Here is a 24,457-nt window from a genome sequence, read left to right as displayed (position 1 = left end):
TAAATTAAATTAAAGCAAGACATGAGGTATTAACTATTAAGACGAGAAATATGAACTTTGCTTCAAATGGAAAAAAGCTAGCTTCAACTATCCACAAAGATTGCAAGCTATGCTTGAAATCTTTTGTAACCAAATGAAATTAGATAGAAAAAGTTTCATCAAAGACTTGTTTAATTTCTTTGGATTCTCTTTTATTAAAATCATATAGTAAGATATTCTATTTATAAGGTAACAATTATTTGATAATTCAAAGTTGTACATTGATTCTTCACACAAGTGCAGAATTCCTCATCTCAACTCTCTAACCATTTACTCTTTTATCTATACTTTTTATTTTGTGTGACAGGGAAAGAAATAAGTAAATGAAATCTAAACATGAGAAGGCATATATGACTATATGAAGAAATCACAGAACATAATTGTTGTAAATATTAATTCAGATTTTCAAAGTTTTCAAGATTTCGAAATAGCTTTGTTTGAATTTCTTTTTAAAGTTAATTAAATATTGTTTGATAAATAAAAAGACTTGAAAGATAAAAATTTTAAAAGGAAAATTATCTTTGGTGATAAGTTAGAAATCTTATAAATATTCGGAGTCCTAATAGTGTTAGATACAAGAGGAAACTGTAAAAGAAATTGTAAGGTTTATCAAGTAGACATCCTATAGCATTAGTAAAAATTGAGAGGGTTTATATAGATATATAAGTTTGAATAGATCCTAGAAAAGATTAAGAGAGTTGATATGATATTGTTAACACCTAATTTTATTTGAATTAATTGAAACGGATGATGTTTTTAATATTTAATTTGAGTTCATTTGAACATCTCAATTGATTTTGTCTTATTAAACAGTTTGGGCTCAAGTGAGATTGGTTACGTTGGTCCAATTTAATCTAGTTCTATCTAATGGTTGAAAAAATTTTCTAAACACAACTAGCATATTTGCATCAAATACTTCATAAAATAATTTTTCCTGTATCCAAATACCATTTGAGGTTTGCTAACAGTAAATTAGTTAAAATTTTTTGAGATTAAAGTCAAATTTGTCTGTATATTATGATTTAACACTCCTTTTGCCCCTAGGTAAGTGCATTTTATTAATTTTTTATGTTCAAATTAATTCAATTTTGATCTTTGTTTTTAAAAATATTACATTGAATTAAAACTTTAAAAATATATTTTGAAAATTTTGAATTTTTTAAAATTTTTTTTAATTTTATTAAAAGTAATAATCAAAATTGAGTTAGTTTAAACAAAAAAATCAATTAGAGATAATTATTTTGAAAAGGGAGATTATTAAATTTTATCATTATAATTTCAATTTGTTAATTTTTACACAAAACAATATAATTAAAATATTTACAAAATATTTCATTAATGCAAGTAATAAATTTTTTTCGAATTCAAAAAAATAAAAAACAACTTTGCTTCGAATGAAAAAAAGCTTCAACTATCCACAAATATTTAAATTTTCTACTTGAAATTTCAGTGACCAATTAAAACTATCGAGAAAACTTGCATAGAAGACTTCTTTATTTTCTTTACTTTCTTTGGAGTCTCTTTTATTATGATTATTACCATTTTTCTTATTCAAATTTTTAGTAAAATACAACTAGACAAGGGTCCAAACATATTTCCTAGTCTTTAAGATTATCAAAATTTAAACCTTAATTATTAAAATAAAAAAATTTATCATTCTATTAATAAATCATACTGTTGATTGATCCCTTTATTTATTTATTTTTTTTATCAAATTTTCTTTTATATTTGTCACGAAACTCCATTGCTTAAGTAATTTATCATAATTAAAATCTTATAGTAAGATTTTATATTCTTTTTATAAGGTAGCAATTTTTTGATAAATGATAGTTATACATAGCTTTTTCACACAAATGTAGAATTTCCCATCTCAACTCTCTAACCATTTACTCTTTTCCCTTCTTAAAATACATGGACTCATTATTAGGGGTGGGGATTTTCATGAAACCATAGAGTAAAACCAATGAATGATGAAGGATATTGTTGGTGCCAAATTCTAAACTGAGGGCTAAATTCCTAAAATCACAATAGAGAGAGAGTGATTAAGGGCAAAGATAGAGAGTGTTTCATTTGGTTTCTATTTTCTCTATTTTTCACTCTCCTTTTGAGCTCTTATTTGACCTTTAGCTTGAAACTTGGCATCAACAAAGACCTAAATATCACAAAAATGGTAACACATAAAGCAGAAATTGTAGAGTTTTGGACCTCTTGGTAGTCGAAGGAGATCTAACATCCATAGTATAGGGAGAACCATTACCTTCTCTTCAATGGCACTACCTTCTTGATCATTACTTGGTTTAGTTCAGAAGCATCATCTACCATAATTTTTTATAAGTGGTAGAACAACACTAATCGGGAAGACACTTTTCAACTTATTGAACCTTCGGGTTTTGATTTCATGTAGTGAACAGAAGCATATAGGTTGAAAATGACCCATTGATGATGATGATAACGGCGGCGGCGACAACAACGACATTTTATCTCTTCTATTACTATCATCATTGGCAACGATTTGCTCCAAATTCTCACATTCCCAAATACTCATATACTTCAGTTTTGGCAGATCTCGAGCAAGGGTGAGTGAGAAAACTTTTTCAATCTCTTACAATTGGACAGCGACAAATTTAGGAATTGTCCCCGTTGTGTTTTAAATTGATTGCAATTCTATTTCTCTTTGAAGAGTTGACTTCTTTAAAAGTAATATTACATTTCATTAGATCTGTAAGCAACAATAATGGTAGAAATATTTTTTCTAAACTCAATTATAATTAGTATATATGCATCAAATACTCCGAATATCATTTGAGGCTTGCTAACAGTAAATTAATCAAAAAATTTGGGATTAAGATCAAATTTGTTACTACATTTTGATTTAATATTAAAATTTGTCATTATACATCAATTCGTTGATTTTTGGACAACATCCTATTCAATTTCTTCAGTTGCCTGATGGCTTCATTGACATCATCTTGCAAACGCTCTTGTGCCAGTCTCTTTCCTGACGCCTTTAACATTACTGGCAAAACAAAAAACATAACAAAGATGAGGAATTGCTGGTGGCACCAGAAGCAGAGGCGGATCCATGCTTTGAACTAGGTTGTCCGTGGATTGGAAAATAAGATAGTTTGACAGAAACACTTTTCTTGCACACCTCCAAAATTTTCTGTGGCCACCTTTTCAATCATCAAATTTGATAAATCCGTCATTTGTATATATTATAAGTGAAGACTTCCGAAAAAAAAATTTGGATCCGCCACAAATGCCATAGATAGACCACTATCAACCGTGCCTAAGAATCAGAAATTTAAAAGACATGCTGAGTTAGTACATGGAATATCATTGACAAATCAACAAAAATTAAAGGAGAAGCTCTGAAACTTCCCTGAGCGCCTGAACTCGTAGCAATTCCTATCTGAAACTACCAACAACAGGCGAACAAGTCACTGATAAATCAGTTTGATATCTAGAAGGGGAAAGAAAACTGAGCCTTAAGATTTAATCACTATTTCTGTATCTGCAAAAGAATTAAGACAGAGTGATGATACCCTTTTTACAGAAAGCTCAATTAAGACAGAACCATAGTTTTTTTATCAAGCTCTCAGCAAAATCACTTCTTCCCTAATTCCTACATGTAGTTATCCTTGACCAGAACTTGTAATTGATGCCCTTTTAACAGAAAATTTTGAATTTTAAAATGGAAAATATAGGGAAAATGGTTTTCTCAAACAATGATATACAGAAATCAACATCTGCTCTCTGCAGAAACAGTAAGTAATCTGAAAAGAGGAAGCAAATTTTTGGAGTATCCTTCGTGTCTTTGTCTATTGTGTGAGCTTTAAACAGCCTTGAAGAGCAATAAACATAGTAACATATGGATCCATTCACTGATTAATGAGAAACAAACTAATTTTCAGATTAAAAAGAAATGATCTTAGTAGAGATAAGTTAGCCAAAATCAACACAAAAGCCATATTAGGAGAGAAGCTATACTGAAGTTGATCATAGCAATGCTGCGTTTCAGTTTGAATAAGTTTCATTTCTCTTTCAAAATCCGTGGCGTCACATGCACAAAATACATAGTTCCTTTCTCTGTCCAGATGAATTCTAGTCAACACTGCCTTGGCATGTTCTCCACACCCTCTAGATTTACAAATATCTGCTTTCTCAGACATGGTTACATTCATCCATCCTGCTTCTGTTAGCGTATACTTGACTGAGCAACTTCATTCAGGATTTTTTTTCTTCTAATTGTTGTAGAAACTCTTGCCAAAGAAGGCATGAGGATATACAGAGCAGTATTCCACCTTCAACTTCCATACTTAAACGCTATTCAATTATGGGAACAAAATCAAAACTATACGCGATCTGTTAAAAAAATGCACTTGATTGCGAGTCTGCATTTATCAATATACCAATATCCTAAATGTCCCACAATTTATTTGATAACAGAGAAAATGGCGTAATTAACATAAAGAATGACATAAGTAAACATGAATGCAACCAACATTAGTCATTTATTTATTTATTTTTGTTTTTGCAAAAGTTTCTTTTTTTTTTTTGTTTTTAAAAATATAAATAAGGGAATAACTATTAAATATCAATTAAACTACTAAATCAAAATTTAAGATAACACATAATTTATTTTTGGCTTGACTTTCAAAAAAGTATTTTCTTGGAGTCATTAAACTGTTTTAATATGCGGGTTCAAAAACCCAACCACTAAGACAAAATTTTAAAATTAAAATAAGGAGTTGTCATTATTTTTTTTTGACTAGGTATGGCTGATCATCTAAACAGTTTTTTTAATAAAAATTTTAATTTAATTAAAACTTATTAAAAATATTTTTTTATGCAAAAATACATTTAGGTTCAGAAGTATGATTACGTATGAAAAAAGATTAGCATCCCACAATACCTGTTAAAAAACGATACCAATTAATAACATGTTATCCTTTATTATTAATAAAATATGACTTTAATTTAAAATTTTAAAAATAATTTCTTAAATCTCATTTATTATTTTGAAACCTTTTTTTGCCATCCTTTTTAGAATCACTTTATTTAGGAGTAAAATAAAAAATTTTTGTCTTAAAACATTTTAAAATTTTTCAATATCTAGACAAAATTTAGAAAAAAGTTTCTTCACTTGGGTATTTTGACGATAATCCTTAAAACCAAAGATAATATTCTTTCGTAAAGAAAAATTCTTGGGAATCTCTCCAATATCTAAGTAGAGTCTTAAAAAATATTTTACTAAGGATATTATCTTATTTTATTTCTAAAAAATAATTTTTTTCGAAATCACCATTTACTAATTTATGTATTTTTTGAGGATAATAAAATGCATGCGATGTAACATGAAGCAAATTAATGATGCAAATATAAACTAAGAGATACAAATAATCAATTTAATTTATCTTATAAATCTTTAATTTTATCACTTTTTATTTTTTCATTGTTGTTTTTTTTTAAAAATATTTAGTGATAAAATGAAAATATTTTTGTGTTTTTGGAAGTAACCTTTGTGCATTATCAATATTATAATATTTATAAATCCAATAATATTAAAATTTTAAATTCAATTCACATCATATATGAATTTAATTTAATTTTCTATTAAATTTATTTAATTATTTGTTGATTTATTTGTTTGATTTAATTCAATAATTTTCTTATAAGAATATAATACTTTCTTATATTGTTAAGTTCATAAAAAAATTAATAACTAAAGAATTTCCTTAAATTTCCGTTGACATGTATTTTTTTTTTTTGGAACTCTTGAACGTTTTGTAACGAGACTAGCTTTTTTGTTTTATAATAACTGGAAAAAGTCATATAATCCAAACTAGAAATAAGGAGAATGACTTTCTGGCTTTAATTTGAAGTTTAAAACTAGAAATTAAAAATCCCCCCTCCCCATTACTTATATACCATAATCGTTGCTTATGATAAGCATGGTTAATCGAATTCTATTTAATTATATTTAAAAAAAAACAAAAAGCATAAAAGAAAAAAAAAGTGTGTAAGCATTAAGCAACTAGCTATATATTATTGGCCTAAAACAAGAATGGTTAATATTTTGATTTTTTTTGTCTATGGAAATGCATTTTTTATAATAAATAATAAATAAATAAATTCAGTAATCAAATAATTCAAAAATTATAAATGCATTTGAGGAAAGTGATGGCCTTGGAGTACCATGTTGTCTTCTTCCAAATGAACTACCCAAAAATTCCCATTAATTAGATTAATTATAAAAAATCTTAAAGATCTCAGTGGAATTTAAAAAATTATATAATCTAAAAGTTGAACAACATAATAATATTTTTGCCATTTACATGTTTTGATTTGGTTTATATTTTTAGTCTTCCTTTTTAAATGTCATAAATTCATCATCATTATTGCATGATATATATCTTTTGGTATTATTGTTGGGGCTACTTCTACAAATTTTGCCACAACTTAAAGCCAAAAATCTCCACAAAAGTATATTGAATGCAAATTTGTAGTATAATTAACTTCAAATTCAATTTGGTTCATTATATTTTAAGATACCTGCATGGGTCTTAATACTTTTAAACACTTTACTGTTCATATATATATATGATACTTTGATTTTCAAAATTAATATAAAAAATTATCAAAAATAAAATTTATTCATATTTCACATCCTATCACATGAGTCCATATAATATAGCGTATAAATAACATATTTTTGAATTAATTATTAAATCACCACAATAAAAACAAGCATGAAAAATCATCTATGACATGCAAGTAGACATAACTATGTACTATTCATCCATGCAAGCTGCTACAAGGAACTAATAAAGAACCAGCAAACCAAACTAAACACAAAAAACCATGTTTCTTAAGAGTACATGAATTTTGCCAACAATCTCTTGATCAAGTGATAAGAAGAGGATTTATGAGACATGTGAGCTTTAGTTCGAGTCCAAATATATAAAAAAAAAAATCATGAAATTTGTCTTAAATGAATGGCTAAACATGGCTTTATTTCACAATATCAAACAAGCAAGTTCAATGCAACATAAGAGTAAATTAGTTCTTCATTGCAAAATAAAGCTGAAAAAGCAGAGATCCAATCAGTTGACAGCGCCATAAAACAAAAGGCTTAAATGATGATCACGATCAAGTATCCACCACCTATCATCGAGGTAAAGAAATAAGAATTAAAACAAGAAACTTGATTAAGGAAATCGTAAATACATGGATAGTGACAGATTCAAGATTTTTGTCAGAGAATATTCACTTATAATATATAGAACACTATTGATGAATTTACCAATTTTATCCATGAAAATGGCGTGTAGAGGAAAATTTTGAATGTTCATGAAAAATTTTCGTTTAAATTTTCTTATTTTCTAATTTTCAGAAATGTTCAGAAAAAATTTTAGTTCAGAAAAAATTTTAAGGGTATTTAACACAAAATTTTTCTTTATTTTTTTATTTTTTTGTTTTTCAATGGACTCTCCACAATACCATGTAAATCCGCCACTGTACATGGAAAAAAGCAATATTTACCTGCGCTTCTTATCAATTTTTCAGTTCCTTGCGTAACATTATCCTTGTTTCTCCCATAGTCATATATAGAGGTATCTCATGTTGCCAGCCACGATTCCAAAATATATCATTGCAGGTGGATTGATTGTCAACTATTTCTTCAAAATTTTCTGTTGTATTATTCTGAACTTGTCGGGGTTCCTTCACAACAAAAGACAATTCTCATTAAGTTGTGCTAGAAGTAATTAATTAATTAACTATGCAAATGACTTGTGTGTATATAAAAGAGTCATCCAATTCATAATAATATGTAGTTATATACTAACATAACTTTTGTTTCCATTATCGTTTCATCATTAGTATCAATATGATCAAGAACAACAAATTAATTAATTAAGCATAATAGTTAGAAAAAAAGTCGGATAGGTACCTCTGTTATGGCATGCACAGGATGTTTTGAATCCATGATGACACTTGTGGTAAACTTGGGAGATTTGGTTATCTTAAAAAAGTGCAAAGAAGGGAATCGGAAATGATAACCAATTGGAGCAAAACTCTTTAGGTCTGATAGCTCAGAAAGATTCAATAGTCCTAATTTAGGTAGCACTATTCCCTTTTGATCATCTTCAATGTTTAGTTCACCTTGATACCAGAAGACTTGCTCTAGTTTAGAAGCCCCTTTAATTTCGATTCTTTTGAGGTTTGAAAGAGAACGAGTGACACTAATAGGAAACAAGCTTTTCAAATTGCTGCACCCAAAAATCCATATGCATTGAAGACTACAGAAGGAAATAGGCTGTAGATGACCCTGTGATGATGTTGCTATTGAAGTTTGGTCCATTTCAATGATTTCTTCGAACTCCTCACAACACTCTATATCCAAAACTTTCAATCGCGGCAAATTTGGAGCAAGCATAGAAGAAAAGAGAGATTTCAGTCTACTACAATTTGACACTTTTAAGTCTTCAAGATAAGGAAGGCTTGCAACTTGGATGGGACCCTGCAACTGATGTATACCCTCTAGATATAAAATCTCTATCTTTGAGAATGGATTTTGAATTTGAAATATATTCTCCCAATTAATAGTGTCGCACACATTGTCTTGTTCAAACTCAAAGAATCGTAATTCCTATATAAACAAAAAATATCATAATTTCATTAAATTTTGAATAAATTACAATGGTCAAAGAATATATGACTTCAAATGTACAAAATCTAATATATATATATATAACAAGATACAAAATTATCAAATAAAATGCATTGATATGTATGTTTACGTGAATAATTTCTCCGTATGATAATGTTTATATTATTATATTATTTATCAAATAACTCTACCTGATAATTATTTAAATTTAATATTTTTGAATAATTATTTAAATTCAAATAAAAATCTATAAAAAAATTTTTACATAAAATTTAAATTCAAATATATTAAATTATAATTTATTTTTTCTTTTTAAGTTAATCATAGTTTCAAAAATATATATGTATTTATATGCTTAATATATTTTTATCTACCATCAAATAATTCTATTTAATAAATTATCCAAATTTAATATTTTTTATAACTATTTAAATTCAAATCAAAATCTATCAAAGGTTGAAAATTTTATATAAGTTTCGAATTTAAATATATTAAATCATAATTTATCTTTTCTTTTAAAATTTAATCATAATTCCAAATATGTATGTATATATATATATACACTTAATAAATTTTTATTTGATAAAATCAGAATCTAAAATTGAAAATAAAGAGTTCATAAAGTAGAGGTCACCTTCTAGTCAAGCTTATTTTATTTGTTGTTATTAGAATCAGAAATTGAAGAATAGAAGCTTTTTTTTCTTTTTTTTACTTGAAGGTTATGATTTATTGGTTTTCACGAGAATGAAAAAAAGTTAGAAAGAAGAGTAAATCACATCATACTATGAACAAGTTCATTTTTGCCTATATTATTCTTTTAATTCTTTTATTTTCTTTTTTATTTCTAAAAATAAGTATGTGATGGTGTTGAATTGTTTTTATTTTTATATATTTTTTTCTTAAATGACATTGATTCTTTTATCAAATTTAAAAAATGGAAAGAAATCGCATATACATTTGGATTGGTTTCAACTCGGTAATACATATGGTTCATTACTTTTTTTCATATTTTATTTTTTTTAATTCCTCCATTTGTTTGTCCCTTCAAACTGTTTATTTGGTTTTATTTTTGATATATACATTTGATTTGATTTATTCTAAAAAAAATTTTATTTATGTATTTTTATATATTTAGTTAAGTTAAATATTTGTTATGCATAAGTTCAAAAGATTTCATCTGTATAGCATTCTCAGTTTGTATATTTAGTTTTCTTTTTTTTTATACATGTATCTTTGACTTATGTTTTAATAAAAAGCAAATATATATGTTGAAGTTTGTTAAAAAAAAAAAAGAACTAATAAAAAGTAAATGGTTACAAACAAATTAATAATTATATATGCTTTATTGTTCAATCAAATATATATAAAAGCAAATATTATTATTTGATGTTTTATTTTTGGTTCAACTTTATAAGATTTAATAGTTTATGAATATTCTATTAATATAAATGTCTTTTACAATTTAATAAAATGATATATTTTTTATATCCATGTCAACATTACCATAAAAAAAATTATTGATTTTGACTATTTAAAGATTGACCCTTACTTTTTTGATAAAAAAATAAATAATTAGTAACAAATTTTTGGTGTTTAACTGCAAATTCACTGAAAATTTATTATTATAGAAATTTAAACAATCCAAATTAAATTGAGTATAACTAGTACCTAAAAGGTATGAATAGTGATAAATAATACAGTTAACACATGACATGGATACAGTAACACAACAATTATAAAAATAGAGAACACCGTATGGTAAGACACAACAATAAAATAGATTTTAATAACTAGAAACTAGAAAGCATGAATAATGACAAATAATATAGTTAAGACATGACATGGACACGGCAACACAACAATTATAAAAATAGAGGACATAGGTACGATAAAACACGACAATAAAATATATTTTTATATCTTTTTATCCATAAATTTTTTATACGAATATAAATTAAATACAATTATAATGTAATTAATGGTAAAATAAAATAAGTTTATAAACAAGATTAAAATTATAGAGGAAAAAATAATCAATATAATTAATTTTTAATACTAATAAATTATAAAATTATAAACTTTTTAAATAATTTCATTTTCCCTTTTTTTCTTTTCTGTTTTTCCTTCTTTTTCTTTCTCTTCCTACATTTTCCTTTTTTTTTCTTTTCTTCCTCTTCCTCCTTCCTGCTTCCTTTTTTTATTTTTTATTTTTGTTTTTTGTTTTTCCCTTTTTACCCTTAATCAAATTGTACGTTTTAACAGCTTTATAAATTCAATAATAGTTGTTATTGAATAATATTTTATTATATAAAGAATAAAAAAAGAGAAAAAAAATTCAAAGATTTTATAATGTGTATTAATAAAAAGAGAAAAAGATACAGTGTTAGTTTTCTCAACCTGCAGCAAGCCATGTAATAAATATACATTTAATTAAACTTTTTTCTTTTAAACATCAACAGAAGCTAATTATATATAATACTTTTACATTTAGATGTGAATGTACCAAATTTTGACGTTTGTGTTATAAGATAAATAATTCAATTAATTATTACCGAAATAAACAAAATTAAAACAAAAATATAGTATAAGAGAAGTACCTTTAAATGGGCTTGCAACGTCTTGAACTCTGTTAATTGGGGACAATTGCAAACTTCGAACTCCTTCAAAGATAATGACATGACAAAATTTTCTGGACAAAAACTACTCAACTTCTCTAAATTTTTAAGTCTTAAAATTTGCAATCTCTGTAGCACAGTGTCCTGTGGTGGACGTCTACCCTTATCCTGTGTCATATTGAAGACCTGCTTTAGTTGAGAACAATCAGTTATCTTAACAGATTCCAAATTCGAAAGTCCTTGAGCCAAAGTGTTTGGAAACATGTATTTCATTCTTCTGCAATTAATTATCTCGAGAGTTATCAACTTAGGCCAGCAGAGCGAATAGCCATCCATGTTTGAAACTATTGGATCCACATTTTCTGCTTCATCGAAGATTAAATGTTCCAAAGAATGGCAATGGCATATTTCGAGCACTTCTAGATGCTCCAAACTTTGAGCAAGGGGAGTTGGAAAGAGATATGCCAATTTCAAACACTTCTCTATTCTCATAGTCTTAAGATTTTGGAGTTTAACCAGATGGGTAGGCCCTTTCCATATCCACTTCAATTCTGGTAATGACTCTAGCTCCAAAGAAGTTAAATTAGAGAATAGCAGTACCTGACATGAATTCATTGATTGAAACTGCAAATAAATATGGACAAAACATTACACACAAAGGCAATAATAGTAGTTATTGAATAATATTTTTTTACATAAAGAATAAAATAAGAGAAAAAAATACAAAAATTTTATAAAGCGTGTTAATAAAGAGAAAAAAGGTATATAGTGTTAGGTTTCTCAACTTGTAAGCCATGTAATAAGTATAAATTTAGTTTAGTTACTAATATAATTTAATTAAACTTTAATTCTTTTGAACTTCAACAGAAGTTAATTATATGATCAATCTATAAAGTTTTGTAATTTCTCATCATTCATTAAAGGAGAAATGGAGAGAAAACAGGTACCTCAAGCTCACCCATTTCTAGGGGAAAATCAATGATTTGCTCCAATCCATCACAGTAATGTAAGGAGAGTTTTTGTAGATGCAACAAACTTTCAGCAAGGCAAGGCGGGAAGATGGCTTTCAATTTACCGCACCTCGAAATGTTTACAACCTTTAAACTTTGGAGGCTTGCATGATATTGATGGGTTGATTGTAATTTCCATATACTCTTCAATTCTGGTAAGGACAATAGATTCAAGTTTGTTAAATTTGAGAGTAACGGCGTCCGACTAATTTTTTTCTGTTCAAGAAGCCCATCCATTTCAAATACCACTTTCAACATCTCACAATCTTCGATGGTCACATCTTTTAACTTTTGTAAGAACCTAATCGGAAGCGGACCATGGCACAACTCTTTCAAACAAGTCATGTCCTCCATTCTTAATTTCACCAAATTAGAGAATACAGTGGTTGGTCCTTTCTCTCCTGCTGTATCCATCAAGCATTCCACATCATCACAATATCTAATCTTAAGAGAAGTCAATCCATTTAGGCCCTCTGGATCTACGTTTGGGACAATATTTTTATGTCCTTTGACACCCTCCAGATTCAACTGTTCCACATTGCAAAACAACTCCTTGAGTGCACTTAATGAAGATGAGAAACGTCCGACGTTCGACATTCTGAATTTTAGCCCCTGCATAAATTGAAGATCTTCATTTACAGCTATAATGTAGCTTTGTAGTTTAGGGAACACAAAGTTTTCTGGAAAACATTTTCTTTTGTTTTTTTTCTTTTCTTTCTCTTTCTCCTTCCTGTTTCCTTTTTTTATTTTTTATTTTTGTTTTTCCCTTTTTATCCTTTATCAAATGGTACTATTTAAGAGCTTTATAAATTCAATAATAGTTGTTATTGAATAATATTTTATTATATAAAGAATAAAAAAAGAGAAAAAAAAAACAAAAATTTTATAACGTATGTTAATAAAGAGAAAAAAAGATACAGTATTAGTTTTCTCAACCTGCAAGCCATGTAATAAATATACATTGAATTAAACATTTTTCTTTTAAACATCAACAGAAGCTAATTATATATAATACTATATAATACTTTTACATGTAGATGCGAATGTATTAGATTTTGACATTTGTGTTATAAGATAAATAATTCAATTAATTATTATCAAAACAAACAAAAATTAAAACAAAAATATAGTATAAGAGAAGTACCTGGGCCTGCAATGTCTTAAGCTCAATTAATTGGGGACAACTGCAAACTTGGAACTCCTTCAAAGATAATGACATGACAAAATTTTCTGAACAAAAACTACTCAACTTCTCTAAATTTTTAAGCCTTAAAATTTGCAATCTCTGTAGCACAATGGCTTGTGGTGGACGTCCACCCTTATCCCTTGTCATATTGAAGACCTCATTTTCTGCTGCATCGAAGATTAAATGTTCCAAAGAATCGCAATGGCTTATTTCGAGCACTTCCAGATGCTCCAAACTTTGAGCAAGGGGAGTCGAAAAGAGATATGCCAGTTTCGCACATTCCCATATTCTCATGGTCTTAAGACTTTGGAGGTTAACAAGATGGGTGGGCCCCTTCCATATCCACTTCAATTCTGGTAATGACTCTAGCTCCAAATAAGCTAAAGCAGAGAGTGGTCGTACCTGACATGAATTCATTGATTGAAAAGGTAAATAAATATAGAAAAAACATTACATATAAAGGCAATAATAGTAGTTATTGAATAATATATAATTTAATAAAGAATAAAAAAAAGAAAAAATATAATGATTTTATAAAGTGTACTAATAAAGAGAAAAAAAGAAAGATATATAATGTTAGTTTTCTCAACTTGCAAGTCATGTAATAAATATACATTTAGATTAATTACTAATATAATTTAATTAAACTTTATCTCTTCTAATCTTCAATAGAAGTTAATTATATGAGCAATATATAAAGTTTAGCAATTTCTCATTATCCATTAAAGGAAAAATGGAGAGAAAACAGATACCTCAAGCTCTCCCGCTTCTTGGGGAAAATCAAAGACTTGTTCTAATCTATCGCACTCAGATATTTCAAGTTTTTGTAGATGCAACAAACTTTGAGCAAGGCAAGGCGGGAAGATGGATTTCAATTCACTGCACTTCCGAATGGTTGCATTCTTTAGACTTTGGAGGCTTGCATTTAGACCCTCAGGATCTACGTTTGGGACAATATTTTTGTGTCCCATGACATTCTCCAGAGCCAACTTTTCCACATTGCAGAACAACTCGTTGTATGCACTTAATGAAGTTGAGTCAATAATTTCCAAGGTTCTAAAGCTTGGCCCCTGCATAAATTCAACATCTTTATCTACAACTATAATGTAGCTTTGTAGTTTAGGGAACACAAAGTTTTCTGGAAAACATTGAGCAGTAGAAACCCTCAGTGACAGCACAGTCAAACGAGACAATGAATTCAGCTCCGATAAGTCAACATTATTTTTACATATCACGTATAGTTCTTGGAGTGATGTCAACCTATTTGTTACACACAAATACAAAAAAGTATTAGCAAACACTTAAAGCGAATCATAAAAATAGAAGTAGACATAAATTAATTTTAATTATCTCAGCAAATATAGCATGATTCTTCAGCACCTTTTCTTATAAAAAAAGGTTTGAGCATTTTTTTTATTGTTTTGTAATTCATGTGACAATCATGTTATATAATAGCATTTTTTTTGAATGGAAATGACTACAGCTCTTAATGCTTCATAATAATGGGAGTGACCAAAAGCTTAAGGTAGATATTTTTCCCATAGTCTAAAATCAAATTTTTTAATAAAGTAAATAAAAAAAATAAATAACATAAAACTAAATACTTAATTTTGGGCAATATGATTAAATAAAATAATTGACATCTACTATTACCTTGATAGTAAATTAGGGGGAAAATTGATCTGTTCTCCTCCAGAGTCAAAAAAATGTAGCGATTTTAGGCCACGCAATGCCGCTAATTCTTCAGGTAGCTCATAAATATTAGTATCAGAAAATGCAAGAATCTCAAGGTTTTTCATATTTCCCAACGATGAGATGTTCTCCAACTCGCATTTTACAAGGCACAGAGTTCGAAGATTTGTTACCAAATTAAGTACTTCTAGTGAGAAAATGACATTTTCGAGATGCAAAACTCGGAGGGCTTTCATTCCTTCAACAAATGCAATCGGAACTTTCACTAAAGTATTTCCTGTAAAAATCAAAATTTTGAGTTCTGGAAATTCTAACTTTTCAGGAAAAATATTAATGTTGCTGTTCCAAAAGGAGATTGCTGTATGGGATTCACAACTTTCACTTAGAGGCCATTCCATCAACCCCTCTTTTACCATGAATATATTTTCCCCTGTAGATGTTATCCAATGAGCAAAATCACGAACCACGTCATGCATGCTTACATATCTTTCATCATCATCATCATCATCATCATCAGTTCTCAATAACAAACCAGACTCCTGGAGGTTTCTTAGTGCTGCACGAATTTCTCTCCGCAAGTCTTCAATTAAGTAAATATGAGAAAACAATCCATGACCAATTGCAAACATAACCAACTCCTCAATCTCAATAACCCAATCTTTTGGAAAAAGGGAACATAGCAAGAAACATGTTCGAATATCATCTCTCCTCAAATAATCATAACTCATCTTAAAGTAGTTGTAGATACCTTGAGAAACCTCTTCATTGTCTAAAGGTCTCGAGTCCTTGAGTCGCTTATTTGCTGCTTTCCACCCATTTAGATTTGCACCTTTTAAAGCTTTTGCGATTGTTACAATTGCAAGAGGCAAACCCTTGCATTCACGAGCAACCTCCTTGGCGACATCATTCAATCTCAAAGAAACATCTTTCAGACCAGCAGTATCTTTGAACAAAGCCCATGCTTCATATTCGGATAAGATGTTAAGTTGAAATTTCTGATGACAGTTCATACGAACACAGACTTGTCGAAGACGTGTGGTCAGAAGAATTTTGCAACCCCCGTGTTCAACTCCAAATGGAATACCTACAGTCTGCAATTTAAATTCATTCCAAACATCATCGATAATTATGAGGATCTTCTCCACGCCTTGCAATCTCCGCCATAACTCTTCTGCTTTTCCTTCTTCCGTGCTTGCTTTAAATTTCAAACCTAATAATTCTGCAAATTTATCTTGAATTTTTTTGATGTTTGGCGTTTGGGACATTGTAGCCATCACAACTTTGTCAAAGAGCTTTTGCTCTTTAGCATGCCACCCAACTTCTTTTGCCAAAGTTGTTTTACCCACCCCTGGCATTCCATACAATCCAATCATGTTCACACCATCAGTATTTAGAGCCTTGATGATCTCATTGAAAGTAAAATTTGAAGACTCATTAGGCATGAAATCTTTATAGGGGAAGAATTCTATCCCCTGAAGAGGAGCAAGGTAGCCCACCCGTGGAAAGTTACAACTCTCAAGAAGTTTATTGATAGAGATCGTCTTCTTTGCCACTTTCTTACTTAAGCAGTATCGCCAACCCCAACTTGGACACCAATCGAAACACTTCTTACGTTCTATTTCAGCTTCCAAAAGCTGGGTTTCTTCCAGTTCTTTCTCTGCCCTTTTTCGCCAGTCTTGGACATCCTTCTTAATTACCTCATTTTGCCTTATAGCCTCTTCGACATCATTTTTTATCCGATCACTTCTCAATTCAAGTTCATTTCTCCGATTCTTGAATTCTTCAACAATTTTCCCAAATCGGAAAAAGTAACTAACATAAGGTGATGCATATTCTGTTGTGAGGTTTCCTACAGCATTGGCAGCAGCAGAGGCAGCAAATTCAGCAGCCATTCTTTGATGATCTGAGATTGAAAAACAACTTTAATGATTAGTAAACATATAAACTGTTGGAAAAATCAACACGCACACGCAAAACCTATACACAAAATAGCAAGCTCAAATTAAAAATAAGAACACACAAATAAATTTGTTTCAGTTTAACTCAAGATCGTCTACTCTAAACCTAATCTACTAACAAATAAAAAAAAAGTCTATAGGTATTGATTGTTGAGTAATTGATATGTTATGATATATGTTTGTAATTCTCTACAATTAATAAATTTTGTTTCTTATCCATGAACGTAAATAAGTTGGACTAAATTATGTTAAATTATTGTATTTAATTATTATTTTTTGTGTATTTAATTAATTATTTGATTTCGTTTCTGCTGACGTAATTAGATTAAAGCCTTTTCGCCTAACATAAACAGCTAGAGAGACAAAAGAAATTGTGAATGTTTGCAAAGTACCTTAATTACTTTGAGAGCCAATTGTGAAGTAGAAGAGAAAAATTGTTGATGGATCAACTTGGAAATTGAAACTTCTGCAAATGGAAGAAATTATTCAGTGTTCATGCGTATATTAAGAATATATGTTACATTTGTTAAGAGTAAAGGCAGTATATATTTTGATCATTAATCTATCTAATATTTTCTCAATTTTTAAATAAATCCATTTATTTCATTTTTTTTCCTTATAAATGCAGTCTTTTATTTAAATAAGGTAGGGAAACAAACAAGTAAACAACTTTTGAGCATATAAAAAATTATGGAAATAAAAATAATTATTCAAGCATGCCAAATTGGGGATGGGCATTCTAAATTAAGCTGTGAGAATTTTTTACATCATCAACCTTAATAGAAATTAAAAGAAAAAGGAAATAAAGATTAGTAACAATAAGATTATAAGAACATGGAATTTTTTTTCTATTTTTTTGAAGTTAAACGCAAATGAGAATAGATATAGCATGAAATAAAATAGAAAATAGAACTCAAGGAAACCACAAAATTATACGGCAATACTATTTTTGCTTCTTTTATTGTAGAGAGAAAAACACAAGAAAAAAAAAAAAAGAGACAAATATACCTAGGACATATGAATTTTCAGGATTCAAGATCGAGCTTTTTATTTCTATCCACACAGTTTTTATTTTATTTTATTTTATTTTTTTGAGTTCAAAGAAAACTTAAGTAGAAACCAACCTTATTTGAAATGAGCAAAAGAGTTTCAAAGTTGTGCTTGAAATTTTCGTGACTGATTGAAACTACAGAGAAAAGTTTGATCAAAGACTTGTTTAATTTCTTTGGATTCTCTTTTATCACCGTTATTATCATTTTACTTGCTCAAATCCTTAGTGAAAGACAGCTGGACAAGGGCCCAAGCATCTTTTCCTTTTGTTGGGAGTCGGGTGCAATGCCTTCAAGTCACACGTTTACTTTTTCTTTTTTGTGCTCGGTTAATTTTTTTTTTCCTCGAAGAAAACTGATCTATTGATGGTAGTGGGACATGGCGTCATTGATGCACTTTTGAATTATGGACCCTTGTTTTTGTCTTTTTTCAATTATTTTTCAACAATCACTTTCTCACCTACTTTATTTTGTTGGTTTTCATGGATTAAATTTATTTTTCAACAATAATTTTCTCACTTACTCAGTTTTGTTGGTTTTCATGGATTGGATTCTGTATCAAATTATGCCCCATGCAATGCAATTAGATTTTATGACCAAACAAACAAAAGAAAGGGTTAATGATTCTAAATCTCTTGGTTTTTTTTTTTTTCCTCCATTGATTCATCCTACCACTTGAAAGAAGTAAATTTTTAGATTATATTAGCTGATATGCTGCGCAGCATCTTAATTACTTTGGGAGCAATATATCGCTCCATGAAAATGAAAATAAAAGAGAACAAATGGTTGATGGATCAATTTGGAAATAAAAATTCTGCAGATGGAAGAAATTATTCAGTGTTCATGCATATATTAAGAATATACGTTACATGTATTAGATTAAGGGCATAGTATATATTTTTATCATTAATCTATCTAATATTTTCTCAATTTTTAAATGAATCTATTTATTTCACTTTTTTCCTTATAAATGCAGTTTTTTTTTTTTTTAATATGCCAGGGAAACAAATAAGTAAACAACTTTTGAGCATATAAAAAACAATGGAAATAAAAATAATTATTTAAGCATACCTAATTGGGGATGGATCTTCTAAATTAAACTGTGTGGACTCTTTACATCACCAACTCCAGATATCATTAGGAAAGGAGAATTAAGGACCAACCTAAATAGAAATTAAAAGAAAAAGGTAATAAAGATTAGCAGCAATAAAATTATAAGAACATTGAATTATTTTTTTTTCTTGTTTCTGAAGTTAAAAGCAAATCAGAATAGATATAGCATAAAACAAAATAGAAAATAGAAAGCAAAGAAAGCAAAATATATAGATACAGCAACACTATTTTCTTTCATTCTAGAGAGAAAAACACAGCAAACAAGATAAATATACCTAGGAAACATGAATTCTCAGGATCCACGCAGTTTTTTTTTTTTTGAGTTCAAAGAAAACTTAAGTAGAAACCAACCTTGTTTCAAATGAACAAAGAGCTTCAAGTATCCACCAATATTGATAAGTTGTGCTGGAAATCCTTGTGACCGATTGAACCTACAAAGAAAAGTTTGATCAAAGACTTTTTTAATTTCTTTTGATTCTCTTTTATCATCATTATTACCATTTTCCTTGTTCAAATCCTTAGTGTAAGACAACTAGAAAACGGCTTATAAAAAGATTTTCTATTCTTTTATAAGGTACCAATTATTTGATAATTGATAGTTGCAAATAAATTATTCACACAAATGCAGAATTCCCTATCTTAACTCTTTGACCATTTACCCTTTTAACTATTTTGTCTGATAGGAAAAAAAATTAAGTTAAAGAAATAGAGAAATGGAGAGAGAAGAGGTACCTCAAGCTCACCCATTTCTTTGGGAAAATCAAAGAAATTTAAAAAGAAAGGGTAAAAAAATCAACAACAATAAAATTATAAGTACATGAAATTATGTTTTTCTTTCTTTGGAGCTAAAAGCAAAGCAAAGTAGATATAGCATGAAACAAAATAATACAGCACTTTTTTATCATTAAAAATGAAAAAGAAAGTAGAAAGCAATGAAAGCCAAAAAGATATAGCAACATTATTTAAGTTAATGTCTTTATTATTCCTCTTACCTGTTTAAGTTAATACTTTTTATGAAATTTTGAATTTTAAAAATATCAAATTTTTTATGTTTTTTATCCTTAAAAGTATTTCTTAGCCATTTATCTTAACTATTTACTGGAAAATAATTAATTTAAATTTTATGTTGCCTACTTTATTCTTATTTTCATTTATCATTTTTAAGGTGTTATAACACTTTTAATTCATTTTACGTCAAATGATATTAATATTATCATCTTTTTTATTTGTTTATGTTATTAAGTTTTTTTAAAGAAGTTTGTTTTTATTTTCAAATATTAATTTTTTACATTTTCTTTTTTAGACCTTAAAATATTTTTTAGCGATTAACCTAAAAATATTTATAAAAAAATAATTAATTTAAATTTTACATTACCAATTTAATTATATATATTAAAATAATATTGTCTTACATCTACTCTTATATTATATTATGATTATAATTTTTATAGCCATTTCTTAATCCATCACGATATTTTAAACATATTTTACATCAATATGAATTTTATTACTCTTACATGTTTATGTTTATTCTTTATCTTTTATTATGTTTAAAATTTTCATAACTCTTTTTTATGATGTTATGATACTTCTAAATCATTTTATACTAATTGATATGAATTTTATTATTCTTCTCGTTTATTTACACTAGTAATTTTTTGAAAAAAAAATATTTCTAACTCCTTTAAACTTAATTGATATCAATTTTATCATTATTCTCAAATATTTATGTTTATTCTTACTTTTTATTACATTTTAAATTTTTATAAATGTTTATTTTAATGTTACGACACTTCTATTTAAGTTATTTTTAAATTTTTAAAATTTAAAATTTTTTAATATTAATTTTTTAACATTAACTTTTTAGCCTTTAAAGTATTTTTAGCCATTGGCTTAAAAAATTTACAAAAAAAATAATTATTAATTTAAATTTTACATTTCAAACTTAATTATTTATGTTAAAATAATAATTTTTACACTTATTTTTTTCTTAATTATTTATGTTAAAATAATATATTTTTATACTTTTTTTCTTAATTATTTATGTTAAAAGATTTATAACTTTTTTTTATAATACTTATGACCTATTTTACAACAAATTATACTAATTTTATAATTTTTCACACATGTTTACATTAATAATTTTTTTGATATTTTATTTTCAAAAATTAATTTTTTAACTTTTAAGTATTTTTTAGTCATTGCCCAAAAAAATATTTACATGAATATAATTAATTTAAATTTTACATAACAACTTAATCATTTATGTTAAAAAATATCTTTTTACGATTTATTTTTATCTTTCTATCATATTTAAAATTTTTATAATTTTATCTTAAGTTATTACGTCACTTTTAACCTATTTTAAACTAACTGCTATAAATTTTATTATTCTTCTCAATTATTTACATTAATAATTTTTTACAATAAATTTTAAAATATTAACTTTTTATGTTATCATTTTAGCCTTGAAAGTATTTGTTTAGCCATTGATGTTATATATCTATTAATTAAAAAAATAATTAATTTAAATTTTACATTACTAATGTAATTATTTATGTTAAAATAATATCTTTCAACACTTAAATTTTGCTTGGTTAAAATTAAAGATAAAAAAAAATCATGAGTGAAAAACTAATTAATCCAATAATTAAAATTTATAATATATTTTTTATTTTATACTTTAAATTAAAAAGTTGTATCCTTACCCCTTTTCATTTTCTATATCAAGTAAAACCTTATTCTTACCTTTTATTACTTTAAAAATTTTCATAACTTATTTTTTAAAATGTTACAATATTTTTAATAAATTTTATGTCAATTCAAACAAATTTTATTTTTTCTAGATCTCACATCTTTACATCAATATTTTTTTATTCTTTCATTTTAAAAAAATAATTCTTTTATATTTTCCTTGAAATTATTTTTATTTTAATATTTTATTAATTTATATAGAATCATATTTTTTGTTTAATAGTACTTTTTAGCTATTTTAAGAGATACTAATTATTTTAAATTTTTTTAAATATATTTTTATTATTTTTTATTTTTAAGTAAATTCGTAAACAAGTAAGAAAGTGAAAAATCGAAGACTAATCGAGGCAAACGAGAAATGAAGTTGAACATAGCAAAAATTACGGAGAATAAAATTTATATATAATGGTTTATTGAAGCATACCTCACTTGAGATGGATCTTCAAAAGCCGTATGGATCAGTAAAGGAAAATCAAGGACCAGTTTTTTTTTTTTTTCTATTTCCCTGTTAAAAGAACAGAAAATTAGAAATCAATAAAAGCCAAAAAAAAAAAAAAACGCTTTTTTTAGTTATAAAAGCAAAGTAAAAAATCAAGGAAATTAAAAAAGCACCAAAATTTTTTTGTTGAGTTATAAAAAGAAGAGCAATAAAGCAGAAATCAAGCAAAGGATTTGGTACTCTAGCTAGCTGGAAGATGTGGAGATAATGATATAAGACGATGCTTGATTGCCTCGATGGAAACTGTTTGAGGAGAGAGCTGTAAGCGAAAGGTAAGGCAGCAATACAAAAGAAGAAAAGATAGAAATAACAAAGAAATGTGAAGTTTCAAGATCCAACAACTTTGCTTCAATTGAATAAAAAATTCAACCATCAAAGAACTTCGCTTCCGAGAAAAGTAAGTTTCACCAAAGACTTCTTCAATTTCTTTGGAGTCTTTGTTTATTATTATTGTAATTACTATTTTTCTTATTCTAATCCTTAGTGGAAGGCGATTAGACTAGGGCCTGAACGTCTCTTTCTCTTCTTCGAAGCTGTACCTTCTTTAATTTATCACTATATTACGGTTTAATATTAAACTGTCATTGGATTTTTAATTTATTAATTTTTAAATAAAAATAATAAAATAAAAATATTTTCAAAATATTCTATTAATATAAGTGATAAATTATGCAACATGCGAAACAAGATTTAATGCCGAACAAATTAAATCTTCATTTTAATTAAAATAAAGAGACAAATTTCATAATTTGATATTTATGGATAATTTTATTAATTGTTTCATAAATTAAAAAAATCTAAAAAATTATTTGAAGAGTTGTATAAAAAATATACAAAATTTTATTAAATACATTAATAGTAAAATTTTTAATTTTATAAACAAAATAACACATCTTTTGTATATTTAAAAAATTTAATTTAAAAAATATATATTATCATTTTAATTTAATTTGTAAAATTAAAAGATTTTACTATTAATTTATCAAATATTTTTTAAAATATAATTTCAAAATTTTGTGAAAAAATATGAATGAATTAATTTTAAAAATTGAAATCAACATCAAAATAAAAAAATTAAAAACGTATTAATTTTTCTGCATTGTCGTTACCATTTTTCTTATTCAAATCCTTGTGAAAGACAGCAAGAGAAGGGGCCAAGCATCGACTTCTTTTCCTAAATTATTTAACCAGTAAATAAAAGTGCAATGGCACATGGATTAGCAACAAATTGACCGCACATGCAGGTCACGTGCGCTTTAACGGTCCCTAACAGGTTTGTTAAAGTTTTGTTTGTTTCTTTGTTGGTGTAATCTTTTTTAGTGTTTCTAAAAAAAAAAAAAGGTTTTTTCCTTATCATTCACGGCGCAAACAGTGGTTTTATGACGCGATGTTTTTAAGAGGCATAAGATCTCAATTTTATTCATATTTAATAAAAAATTTAATTTTTCATCTGAACGAAAATAAAAAATAAATATTATATTATATAAATATAAATAAATATAACTTTAAATTTTTATAAAATACGAATATGAAAATAAGTATGGAAAAAATAATATAACACTTGCTTCATATTTATATTTTATACATATTTATATATAATTAATAAATAATTTTTTTATTAAATAATATAAATTATTATTTTAAATTAATTAAAATAAATATATTTTTATTAAAAAATATATTAATAGATATTTATTAAAAATTATCTATAAATACAAATAAAAAATAAAAAAATAACTTTTTATTTTTTAAAAGATTATAAAAATAAAAATTACTCATATTTATTAAATATTTATAAAAATAAAATAAATTTAAAATTTTATTAAATATAAATATGAAAATAAATATAATATATAAATATATAAATA

At 26.7% G+C, this 24,457-nt stretch overlaps 1 protein-coding gene across 3 annotated transcripts; it reads right to left on the bottom strand.

Annotated features, from left to right (window-relative positions):
• Positions 1-7,034: 7,034 nt before the first annotated feature.
• LOC111288847 (uncharacterized) lies at positions 7,035-23,081 on the bottom strand. 3 transcript variants are annotated; one of them, XM_089759524.1, is made up of 13 exons: positions 22,770-23,081; positions 22,515-22,595; positions 19,688-19,767; positions 19,295-19,386; positions 17,567-17,640; positions 15,178-17,119; positions 14,277-14,784; positions 13,483-13,926; positions 12,276-12,950; positions 11,311-11,952; positions 7,994-8,692; positions 7,585-7,764; positions 7,035-7,206 (listed from the first exon to the last, which is right to left on the bottom strand). In XM_089759524.1, exons 6-12 carry the CDS (start codon positions 17,106-17,108, stop codon positions 7,597-7,599), a joined length of 5,067 nt encoding a protein of 1,688 aa, XP_089615650.1. In that variant the 5' UTR covers positions 17,109-17,119; positions 17,567-17,640; positions 19,295-19,386; positions 19,688-19,767; positions 22,515-22,595; positions 22,770-23,081; the 3' UTR covers positions 7,035-7,206; positions 7,585-7,596. The 3 variants fall into 3 exon arrangements, with proteins under 3 accessions (XP_089615650.1, XP_089615651.1, XP_089615652.1); XM_089759525.1 differs by lacking the exon at positions 17,567-17,640 and having other exon boundaries at positions 22,770-23,035; XM_089759526.1 differs by lacking the exons at positions 19,295-19,386; positions 19,688-19,767; positions 22,515-22,595; positions 22,770-23,081 and adding an exon at positions 18,299-18,401.
• Positions 23,082-24,457: the final 1,376 nt, after the last annotated feature.

This window comes from Durio zibethinus, chromosome 4 (assembly GCF_047325235.1).
Source record: "Durio zibethinus cultivar Kanyao isolate XHJ-2024 chromosome 4, ASM4732523v1, whole genome shotgun sequence".
Lineage (NCBI taxonomy): Eukaryota > Viridiplantae > Streptophyta > Magnoliopsida > Malvales > Malvaceae > Durio > Durio zibethinus.
The sequence above is the reverse complement of the archived record's forward strand: the minus strand, read 5'-3'. Positions and strand labels throughout refer to the sequence as shown.